The sequence below is a fragment of the Octopus sinensis genome, linkage group LG2 (assembly GCF_006345805.1).
Source record: "Octopus sinensis linkage group LG2, ASM634580v1, whole genome shotgun sequence".
Classification (NCBI taxonomy): domain Eukaryota; kingdom Metazoa; phylum Mollusca; class Cephalopoda; order Octopoda; family Octopodidae; genus Octopus; species Octopus sinensis.
The window spans coordinates 204830859-204843405 of record NC_042998.1 but is presented as its reverse complement, the minus strand read 5'-3'; the positions used below and the strand labels follow the sequence as shown (position 1 = coordinate 204843405).

General features: G+C 43.0%; 1 protein-coding gene across 1 annotated transcript in view; it reads left to right on the top strand.

The window, feature by feature from the left end:
• The window catches only part of LOC115232620 (tyrosine-protein phosphatase non-receptor type 13), a 117161-nt gene that overhangs the window by 80957 nt on the left and 23657 nt on the right, over window positions 1–12547 (top strand). Inside the window, exons 9-13 of the mRNA XM_036500692.1 lie at window positions 2062–2304; window positions 4829–4999; window positions 6405–6626; window positions 7921–8142; window positions 12136–12309. Coding sequence (XP_036356585.1) covers window positions 2062–2304; window positions 4829–4999; window positions 6405–6626; window positions 7921–8142; window positions 12136–12309 — 1032 coding nt within the window. The remainder of the gene's footprint in view (window positions 1–2061; window positions 2305–4828; window positions 5000–6404; window positions 6627–7920; window positions 8143–12135; window positions 12310–12547) is intronic.

Below are 12547 nucleotides of genomic sequence, written 5' to 3'. Positions count from 1 at the left end.
TGAGACTTGGCTGGAGGAAGTTCAGGGAAGGTGGAGCGTTTTTATATGGGAAAAGGTTCCCATTGAAGATGAGAGGAAGGGTCTATTAGAGCTGCAATGCTGTATGGGAGTGAGACATGGTGTCTGAGGGGAGAGAGAGAGACAGCAATTTTGAGAAGGACTGCGAGAGAGCAATGGTGAGAGAAATGTGTGACGTGAGGCTGTTTGATAAGAGGAGGACTGAGGACTTGATGGGGATGCTGGGGTTGGAGGAATCGGTGGAATGGCTGGCAAGGGTGAGTGGAGTGGTGGTGATATGGGCATGTGTTGAGGAGGGATGAGGAGCCTGTTCTGAAGAGGATGCTAGAGTTTGAGGTGAATGGTCAGCGGAAGTGGGGTAGACCGAGGAGAATGTGGAGGGGACAGGTGGAGGAGGAGGAGATTGGGAGGGCTGGCTTGAGAAGGGAGGATGCCCAAAACCAGGCAAGATGGTGTGATGGTGGAGGGGTGGTTGCTATGGCATTGAGGTAGATCCGGCCACCCTCATTAATGGGGACAAAACCCGGATTCAGAATGATGGATGGATATATATATATTAGTTCTAAAATCTAAGAGATCAACACACTAGTTGTACTTGCAAGTAATGTCCAGAGCCACTTCCACATGGCTGTCCATTCGAACAGACTTTACTGCGATTTTTTAACCCCAGGAGGACATCCCCTCTAGCTGTGCATCATTAACCAGTGAGCGGAGATGTCCTCTCGGGAGTTAAAAAATTGCAGTAAAGTCCATCCGGATGGACAGCCATGTGGGAGTGGCTCTGGACATTACTTATGTTGTTAATATCATAAGAATTTATAAAACTTTGTGAGAACATGGAATAATTCTTTTTAAGAATTGGATCTTGAAGTCCATAAAAAACTATTCAAAGAAATATAAATAATAACCCACCCCAGGGAGTTTCCAAGCCACTATTTCCATGGCTGTTATTCATAGCTTTATGTGTATTTGAAGATTCTGTTCCTAAAAAGGGTTATTTCATGTATAGAGGGGTGTGCAAAAGTAGGTATACAGAAACTATCACATTCATCATCATCATCGTTTAACGTCCGTTTTTCCATGCTAGCATGGGTTGGACAGTTCGACTGGGGTTTGGGAAGCCAGGAGGCTGCACCAGGCCCCAATCTGATCTGGCAATGTTTCTACAGCTGGATGCCCTTCCTAATGCCAACCACTCCGTGAGTGTAGTGGGTGCTTTTTACGTTCCACTGGCATGGGGGAGCCAGTCAAGGTGGCACTACATCGACCACGTTTTTGTTATAATACTTAATTCATTAAAATTATTAGCACATTAAATTAATTAGCCTCATTTTTGATATTTTCACTGCCATTAATCATAATAATACATTTATCATAATTATAATAATATTTTTACTGTAACTTTAAATTTTTTGATAGAAATAATGAGTATTGGATATGAGTTCTTTCTTCTGTCTACCTACTTTTGCACCACCCTGTATAAATGGGGAACTGCCTAGTGGCCTCATGGTTAGGGTGTTGCACTCACAAGTGTCAGATCATGGGTTTGATTCCCAGACTGGGTGGGTTGTTTTGTTTCAGCTTCATTTCATGATACTGTAGTACTGTGTAGGGACCAACATGTCAAAGATTAGACCACCCAACGTTTCTGATGTGTGTTGTAGAAGGGGACTAAAAGAGGTTGAGGATTTGCACTCCAGCCTTGTAAAACCATGTAAACCAGCAACAACTACCCAAATATACCCATGGGTTGGAGGGTTGTTGCCTGGGTGGTGTAGAGGCATCATTCACCAAGAGTCGAAGGGAATGGTGGATACAGTGACACACTCTTACAGCACATGCCCCCACACACACACCACTGCTACTTTGTGTATGTATGTGTGTGTGCGTGCGTGTGTGTGTGACTATATTGTAAACGCAATGTATTATAGAATGAACAACACAAGAAGAACCAAGTTTGACAAATACCATTCTGTTAGTTTCAGACAATTGGTCAAAGAGAGCCCAAACACGACCATCATGTTTTTCTGTTTTCCATTGCAGGTTGACACTAAATTGGACCCCAACAAAACAACGCCTCTTCCAAACCCCACCTCAACAACCCCCATATTGACTTCCCCCTCTCAAGCTACAACTATGGCAAAGACAGCAGAAAAATGTCAAGAGAATTCAACTCAAGAGTTTATTTCTAAGAAGGAATCACCTGAAACCTTCTGTGATTTACCGAAAACTTACGTTAGTGGAACAAAAGAGAACAATGTATTTCAAGAATCCCCTTCATTAAAGGTTAGAGTCACATTTTTACCATTTCACAAGAATTGTCCTGGCTTTTTATTAATACTCCTTAGTTTGTTTGGTTCTTATTTTAGGAATTAATCTTTCACCTCCAGCAGAGACTAATCAAGTTATATGGGCAAAGGTTCTCATTGAAGGACAAAAGGAAAAGTCTATAGGGGTTGTGTGGGAGTGAGACATGGTGCCTGAGGGGGAGAGAGAGAGAGACGACAATTTTGAGAAGGACTGAGAGAGAGCAATGGTGAGAGAAATGCGTGACGTGAGGCTGTTTGATAAGAGGAGAAGGACTGAGGACTTGATGGAGATGCTGAGGTTGGAGGGCAAATGGAGTGGTGGTGGTGGTATGGGCATGTGTTGAGGAGGGATGAGGAGCCTGTTCTGAAGAGGATGCTAGAGTTTGAGGTGAATGGTCAGCGGAAGTGGGGTAGACGGAGGAGAATGTGGAGGGGACAGGTGGAGGAGGAGGAGATTGGGAGGGTTGGCTTGAGAAGGGAGGATGCCCAAAACCAGGCAAGATGGCATGATGGTGGAGGGGTGGTTGCTATGGCGTTGAGGTAGATCCGGCCACCCTCATTAATGGGGACAAAACCTGGATTCAAAATGATGGGTGGATGGATATATCTAATCAGTGATTTGTTGTATTTCTGACAATGACAAGGGAGTATCTTTAATTTTGTGCTGAACAAATCTCACAAAGGCCTTTCTTAGAACAATTGTCAGTTTCTGCATTTGTTGTTAATTAAGTCAGAGCATCAGAGTTTCGGTTGTTGCAGGTTTACTAAATCTAAAATGACTTCTTCACAATATTATCAAAGTCATTAAGACAGCAAGTTGGCAGGATTTTGTCCATCTTTACATCCTGAGTTCAAATGCTGCTGAGGTCACCTTTGCCTTTCATAGAAAGGTGGCCAACTTGTATGAAGTTGCTGGCCTTGTGTCAAAACTGGAAACTATTATTAACATCACCAGTTAATGTCCACTTTTCCATGCTGGTATGAGTCCGACTGAGTTTATTGGGGCAAGCTTTCTGCAACCAGATGCATTTCCTGCTGTGGACCCTTACTTTGTAGACACTGCTTGTAGAACAGTGACACTCATTTACAGCTCCCATGATATTGTGAAGAAGACAAGGAGATACTAACGTATGCTCACAGTTTCTTTCTCACTCTCTTCCTATTACTCTTTTACTTGTTTCAGTCATTTGACTGTGGTCATGCTGGAGCACTGCCTTTAGTCGAGCAAATCGACCCCAGGACTTATTCTTTGGAAGCCTAGTAATTATTCTATCGGTCTCTTTTGCCGAACCGCTAAGTTACAGGGACGTAAACACATCAGCATTGGTTGTCAGGCGATGTTGGGGAGACAAACACAGACACACAAACACACACACACACACACATATATATATATATATATATATATATATATATATATATACACATATACACACACACACATATATATTACAGGTTTCTTTCAGTTTCCATCTACCAAATCCACTCACATGGCTTTGGTCGGCCCGGGGCTATAGCAGAAGACTCTTGCCCAAGGTGCCATGCAGTGGCACTGAACCCGGAACCATGTGGTTGGGAAGCAAGCTACTTACCACACAGCCACTCCTACACCTATTGCACACAGACACACACATAATGGGCTTCTTTCAGTTTCCATTTGCCAAATCCACTCACAGGGCTTTGGTCAGCCTGCGGCTACAGTAGGAGACACTTGCCCAAGGTACTGTGCAGCGGGATTGAACCTGTTGACTTAAACTAACATTGTTGGTGGCCATCTGGAAACATGAGAATGTGAAGAGACAGCCTAATGTTCATTTACCATGCTAGCACGGGTTGGACGGTTCGACCCGTGCTAGCACGGAAAGCGGACGTTAAACGATGATGATGAATAGAACAAGTTAGTTAAAAATTGAAATGTGGCTACAGAATAGCATTTAGTTTTTGGTTAGAACTTCTCTGACTGCAGAAAGTGGCTGAATATATCATGGCATTAAAGAAACCAAGCTGTGGCATGGTTCAGATGTGATGGAGGTGCAAGGGTGTTTGTAGAAACCTTCAACTCCACCTTGTTACTTTCATACAAGTTGGCCACCTTTCTTTTTAACTAAATTGCCTAAATTCTCTATGGAGTTCAGGTGAAGCAAGGTACCTGACCAGGGAAACACAAATTACCAATGGCTTGTGAGTAGAAGTCAGTAGAGGGATACTGTGTCGAAGCCCTTCATTTGTGTCTTTTGCAGACGTTTGTTGTTGAAGGATGTAAAAATGTAAACATTAGCAAAAAAAAAGGAAAGAAACAAGTGCTGTTCAAAGTCCCTTACTATATTTATTCTGCTCTGAGTTACACACTCTCCCTTATTACTTTTGTCATCAGAAGTGCAGTAAAGCCTATTGTTATTGTTCAGCAATTGTGATATAAAATGACAGAGATGTATCAGGTGGGGGGGGGGGGCTGAAAAATCTTTATTTTCTCTCATGCTTTTTTTTTTTTTCTGTTGTAGGAAGAATGCAACTCTTCAGCAACTTGTGAAGATCACAAGAAATGTTGCCAAGATAAAAATATCTATTTTCCAGACAGAAATAATGGTGCAATTATAAATAACACAGTGACTCCCAAGGGTTCTAGAAAGGACCCCACACTTTCTGATAGAATCAGCAATGAACTCCTGAAGGTAATTATTATTCTAGAGTACAAAGTAGAGTACAGTAAATTCCTAGATATTTTATTATACTAGAATGCTACACTCGCGGAGTGGTTGGCGTTAGGAAGGGCATCCAGCTGTAGAAACACTGCCAGATCAGACTGGAGCCTGGTGCAGCCTCCTGGCTTCCCAGACCCCGGTCGAACCATTCAACCCATGCTAGCATGGAAAACAGACATTGAACGATGATGATGATGATGATGATGATGATGAGTACCAAGTAGGTCACAGACCTAAAGCCCCAAACCTTTGTCCTCCTGCACAGATATTGGCAGTGCCCAACACCCTTCTCCATTAAAACCACAATTGCACCAGCTTGTTTGAGCCTTTTTGGTATTTCAGATCTGCAGCTAAATACTGTTCTGAATCTTGCTGCTGTTGTTAAGCAACAAGACGGGTCAGGGTGATTAGGTGATGGTCTAGGGCTTAGGAGCGGGAGAATCCAGACCTTGGAAAAAAAAAAAACTTTGGTCGTCTTGTTTTAGTTGAGGGCTCTTCATTGAAGCCCAACATCACTGGCAGGTAGCCCTCAAATCGCTGGAAATGGAGATCTCCAGGTCCAAATTCTTGAACGGCTCTGAATCTTGCTGCTGGGCTAAGTGAATTTGTTAGCAACAACTTGGACAATCTCATCCACAACAGAAACAGACAAACTCTTTTGGCGCTAGGATGCTGAACAGGATTATAGGTTACCATTAGTTAGATTTTGTATCCAACCAATGGCTCTTCTCCCAAACTGGGATGTAACCTGTTACTTGTCCGATTCGGGACTGTTTGGCCATGTTGCCTGATTTCCCAAGTTCGACCCTGCTGACCGTTTCCTCTTCACTGAAGATCTGGCTGGGTTGATGGCTGGTGGTTGTCGACCACATACCACATAGTCATGGCAGATGAGGGATAGAGAGATAAATAGTGGTGATGAGATATCCAGGTGGCACCTCAGGTAGGAAGGAGTGGAGAAGAGAGGTAGACAGGTGTAGTGCATGAGGAGAGATAATCTGATGGTTCAGTGTGGGGGATGGGGATGGATGGGAGGCCACTGTAATAATAATAATAAGGCGGAGGGGAGCTGGCAGAAACGTTAGCAGGCCGGGCGAAATGCTTAGCGGTATTTCGTCTGCCATTACGTTGTGAGTTCAAATTCCACCAAGGTCGACTTTGCCTTTCATCCTTTCAGGGTCGATAAATTAAGTACCAGTTATGCACTGGGGTCGAGTAATCGACTTAATCCGTTTGTCTGTCCTTGTTTGTCCCCTCTGTGTTTAGCCCCTTGTGGGTAGTAAAGAAATAGGGAGGTCACTGTAATATGTGGGTACATACACCTATGTATATATTTGGAGTATGTGTATAAATTTTATTGTTTTGCATGTTGAAGGTACCTGACAGTGTCACCGATGAAAAACTAGGTTTCGATGAGAAAAACACTTGCAAGGATAAATGTCCAAAAAATGAAGAACAATGCAATATTTTGGCTGCCAATGGCTACCTACCAGACTCCCCAAATGGAAGAATTGAAGTCAAAAGCAACTTTCATTCTACATTATCTGAAGATTGTGGCCAATTTTCCTTGAGTCAAGAAAAAAAATCTGTGTGTAAGGTAAATGGTTTCTCTTTTTCTTATTCCGTCTGTTTGTGTTTTTCCAAGAATTTTGATGGCTGGAGAATTAGACAAGTTAAAGATGTATCATAGAATACAAGTTTCTGTCATAGAATTTGGTTAATTCTTTTTGGATGACTCAATATTCCTTATAAATATAAAAAGTTCCAACAATTAGAACTGACTGAAAGTCAGCTTCTGTTGCAGAATTTAAGAAATACAGCTGCAGTGATAGAATGCCGTTAACAAAGGGGTTTCTTGCTCAACTGGATAGAAATAGCAGTCAAGTGTCCCTAAGTCACTCTCTACTGTTTTAAATAAAGAAGGACATATTAAATAATGTAGCCCTCCACTGCTTTCAAAAGATAGGAAGGTCATGGTTGGAATCACCTTGATTATAGGTCTTTGACAAACAATAAGATTTGCTACAAAACAAACCTATTTCCCATCTATTTCTAGTTTCCTTATTCTGTTGCTCTCCACTCTCCATCATTTAATGCATTCTTCCCCTCATCACTTCTTCCTCTTCCCTACCCCACTCGTATTTTCCTTGCATCCCCCCCACACACACAACCTGAGACTCACCATAACCCTCACCTCCATCCATGTTCTCCATTCACTTTTCTCCTCATCTCTACTGTCTGTCCCCTCTCGCAAACCCCACCCCCACCCATCCTTGATTCTCTCTTGTCTTCACCTTCTTGTACCTTGAGGCTATGCCCTGGCACCTCATCTCCACCCTCCTTCCCCCCTTTCCTGCTTGATTACCCACCTGTCTCCTCTACAGCAACACACCTGTTCCAGTCTCTCGTTCCTACTTCAGCCTCTCTACACCTGGCAGAAAGCCACCCCCTCCCAAGTCCTACCCCTCCACTTTGTCAATGGGTCTTAATCTCTTCTGAGTTGCCTGGTGACCCCACTAGTGTTGGTATCATGAAAAAGGCCCCTAGTACACTGTAAAGGGGCCCTTCCTTAGGAAGGGCGTCCGGCTACAGAAACTGTGGCAAGGTGGACACTGGGGACCGGCTGGAGTCAGCTGCTGTCCAACCGTCCAACCCATGCCAACATGGACATTACAGGATGAAGATGGAAGCCATGAACATCTCTTTTCTGTGTTTTAGGGGGTGGGTGGGGGTGGATTATTTTCTTTCTATTTATAGAAAGTCTCCTTTTAGATGTTGGCATCAAGCAAGGAATTCTAAGTACTTCTTTATTGCAATATTCCTTTATTTGTCTGTGTTGTCCTCTTAAACCTCCAGTCAGGATCGTAATTTCTCACATTTGTGTTTTACAGTCAAAACTACACAAAGCAACCTTGGTGAACGCTGACGTCAGTGAGAATCTATCGGAGAGTGTGTCGGAGACTAACTTGTCTGAGTCGATGAACCATAAAGTTGGTTTTACTTCAGAGGAATCCCTTGAAGGAAACTCAGACACCACGACTGCTGGTGTCAGCAGTACGAGAAAAACCACAACAGAACAGCAATGTTTGACACAAATGTGTGAAATGGCTGAGGTAGGTGAAGAATATATAATCTGCATCTCACGTTCATAACACCCCCGCCTCCTCCTTGGCATGTGTATACACACACACACACACAACACTGCTGAAACTAACAATCTTGTGGTGACCTCACTTGAACTCACACACATGTATGCATATGATGATGATGATGATGATGAGATATATATATATTGTAGGTGCAGGCATGTGCCAGCGCTCCCTGACTGGCTCTTGTGCCTGTGGCACATAAAAAGCACTATCCAAATGTGGTTGATGCTGGGCTCGCCTGACTGGGCCCCATGCTGGTGGCACGTAAAAAGCACCCACTACACTCTTGGAGTGGTTGGCATTAGGAAGGGCATCCAGCTGTAGAAACCTTGCCAGATCAGATTGGAGCCTGGTGCAGCCTTCTGGCTCTCCAGACCCCAGTCAAACTGTCCAACCCATGCCAGCATGGAAAGCGGACATTAAACGATGATGATGATGAGGAGGAGGAGGCATGGCTGTGTAGTCAGGAAGCTTGCTTCCCAACCATATGTTTTCAGATTCAGTCCCAGGGTGTGGCACCCTGGGCAAGTGTCTTCTGCTATAGCTTCAGGCCAACCAAAACCTTGTGATTGAATTTGGTTGGCAGAACTTCCTGTTGTATGTGTACATGTTTGTGTAAGTGCTTATGCCCCCTAGGTTATATATATAACTATATGATAATATATATTCTCTGATTTGAAGTGACAATTTTTAAATACAAACAAACAACCGAAAAAAGAAGAGCTAACCCTAGCCAGAATCAAACCCACAAATCAATACTAATATGGCTCCCTGTGCATCCAGTTGGGCCAAATGCTCCACTCACCCTATATATATATATATATATATACTAGCAGTATCGCCCGGCGTTGCTCGGGTTTGTAAGGGAAATAACTATATAAGCATTTTTAGAGAGTTACTTCCCTTATAGATGCCAATTCAGGCTTTCTTAGCCATTTCTGTTTTGGTGTCTTCAAGCCATGAAGTTGTTGTTCTAAAAGAACGCTGGTCTCCTTGACAACGCTTTACAACATTGATTTCTTTACACTCCCTTCCCCACAGCTTCACGAGGGAGGGAAGAAGGGGGAGAAGCAAACAGGTGCAGACGCCAACTCCGCCGCCATCGCACACGAAAAATTATGCATTAAAATGGAATAAAAAAATGATGTTAAATTATTTTTAAAATCGTAGACTCATCGTTGACGCGCACTAATAGTCAGACGGGCTCGATATGAATCACGACTATAAGATACCCGAATTTGGTTAAACTGCACCGCAAAATGTGGGAGGAGTTAGGAATCTAAATCGAAGGGGACAGACACTCACACAACTAGAGTTTTATATATATAGATATATATATATTTATATATATATATATACCGGAGTAAACACATAAATGTGAAACAAGGTGGAAAAAAGAGTACTCAAATACCAGTGGTAGAGTAATATGCTTTATTTAAAGCAGCAGAAAATTCAACAAAACCTGTTACTCTGAGTTTCCCGTTGCCGTTCATCGGACAGTTTTTGCAATGGCAACAGGAAACTCAGAGTAACAGGTTTTGTTGAAATTTTCTGCTGCTTTAAATAAAGTGTATATATATATATAAATCCTGATTGAGGGAATGGAGCAGGTAAAATTCAGGCTACATATGTTTCCTAGCTTGCAGATCCCTCAAAATTAATAATTATTCATTGAGGGTACTTTGGCTTGATGAGCTGTTAGTGGTGTACCCCTCGTTGAGTAATTATTACTTCTGAGGATCTGTTAGCTAGGGAACATGTGTAGCCTGGATTTTACCTGCTTCCTTCAATTTGGATTTTTATTCACATTCATAGCAATCCTAGTTGCTCACTGTCAACTATAAAAAGACTATTATTCAGCTTATCAAACTTTGAGATGGGGAAGGCCTACAACCTTTAACACCAATAAACTATTATTATTCCAGAAAGCTGGTTTTTATGCTGACCATGGACCGCTCAAAACTTCCTAATGTCCTACACCTGAATCCTTGGATCATCACCATCTAACGTCCATTTTCCTTGCCAGAATAGATTGGATGGTTTCACTGAAAACTGCTGCATCAGTTTCCAATCTAATTTGGCATGGTTTTTATGGCTGGATGCCATTCCTAATGCCAACCACTCCAAGAGTGTAATAGATGCCTTTTATGTGCCACCATCATGGGTGCCAGTTATGAAACACCAGCATTGGCTACCGCTACGATATCACTTGGCTTGATGGGTCTTATTCTCAAGCACAGCATATTACCAAAGGTCTCGGCCACTGGTCATTGCCTTCATGAGGCCCAAAGTTCAAAGGGTGCATTTTATGTGAAAACATTGCCAAACTCCTTCCCAAAACCCAATCTTCTTCTTCTTCAGAACCAACAAATACTTTCTTTCTTGTTTAGTTGTTAGCATATGTGTGGGTGCGGATGTATGTATCAGTAACATCATCCCCAAGATACAGCTGGTACTAGGATGGTGATGTTAAACTTTGCATTTATATATACTCTTTTTTTTACTTGTTTCAGTCATTTGACTGCAGCCATGCTGGAGCACCACCTTTAGTCGAGCAAATCGACCCCGGGACTTATTCTTTGTAAGCCCAGTACTTATTCTATCGGTCTCTTTTTGCCGAACCGCTAAGTAACGGGGAGATAAACACACCAGCATCGGTTGTCAAGCAATGCTAGGAGGACACACACACTTATATATATATACATATATACGACAGGCTTCTTTCAGTTTCCATCTACCAAATCCACTCACAAGGCATTGGTCAGCCCGGGGCTCTAGCAGAAGACACTTGCCCAAGATGCCACGCAGTGGGACTGAACCCGGAACCATGTGGTTGGTTAGCAAGCTACTTACCACACAGCCACTCCTGCGCTGTGTATTTACATATGTCTATTTATGTGTGTGTGTGCATCATCATCATCGTCCTCATCATTTAATGCCCTCCCTCCATGCTGGCATGGGTTGGACAGTTTGACAGGAGCTGGCCAGGCAGAAGACAGCACTGAGCCCTGCTGCCTGATTTGATAGGGTTTCTATGGCTGGATGCTCTTCTTCGCACCAACCATTTCACTGGGTGCCACTGTGCTGTGGGTTTTTTTTTGTGGCACCACCAAATAACTTGACACCTCTGCACGAAGGGTGAGAAGTATTGAGGGTTAGGGTTTGAGTCAGGTGATGAGAAGTTAGGATATAAATTAGGGGACAGAAATTGGTGTCTTGCAGTAAGAAGAGATACAGGAGCTGCTTTGGTGGGGAGAGAGAGAGAGAGGAAATAGGGGAGATGTGATTGGTGGTCGGGGGGGGGGGAAGGTGCATATAAGTAGAACCGAAGATTGGAAAGGGTGAGTGGGTGGGTAAGTTCAGGAGAGTGGGAGATGGAGGAGAGGTGAGTGGACACAAGTTGAAGTGGGGGGGGGTGTTAAGGGGAAGCGATTTAGTAGGGACATGTTGTGTGCAGGTAGGTTTGAAGGGGGTGTGACAGACAGAGGGGAAGGAGGCGGTGTTAGATGTTAGAAAGATAGGTTGTAAAGAAGGGGTTTGTCAGGGACCGATTGTGTGCAGGCAATGGGGGGGAGGGAGACATAAAGGGCATGCTTTTATGGCCCCTGTTTTCCTTGGCTGGATGGGATCTTCTCAAACACAGTAAATTGCTAATCCTCGTGGTCCTTTATCCTCTCCTCTGCAAGACTCAACATCTGAAAATCATTCCTCACCTGTCTCCTGTCTTCCTCTCCCAGAATCGGAGACCATCACTTCCTTATGCAGCCACCCTCCTCCCTACGCATCACACGACCATTCCACTGTACTCTTCTCTTTTGCACACTACATTTCATACTTCTTACATTATAATAATAATAATAATAATAATAATAATATTCATAGAATCCTGAATATTAAATATTTCAGAAATAAGAGTTGAAATTAGTTTTATTTATTTTATTTTATTTTCTGTTTCAGAAGAACCGAGTATTCCAAGTGAGATTAAAAAAGTCAGAATCTGGCAATTATGGTTTCAGTCTGGTGCCAGCTTTCCACCACAATAACTATAGCAAACTTGTTATTAAGGCAATCTCAGAAAGTGGTGTAGCAGCACAAGATGGAAATCTTCGTGTTGGTGACTACCTTTTACAGGTATTTCTTCCTCTCTCTCTTTAGAAGCAAAGACTCTTTGTCATCATTAATTCTTTTTGTCATCACCACAAACACATACCATTGTCATCACCACCTCCACCATTTTCCATTTGGAAGCTATTACTGGCGGCGAGCTGGCAGAATCGTTAGCACGCCGGGCGAAATGCTTAGCGGTATTTCATCTGTTGTTACGTTCTGAGATCAAATTCTGCTGAGGTCGACTTTGCCTTTCATCCTT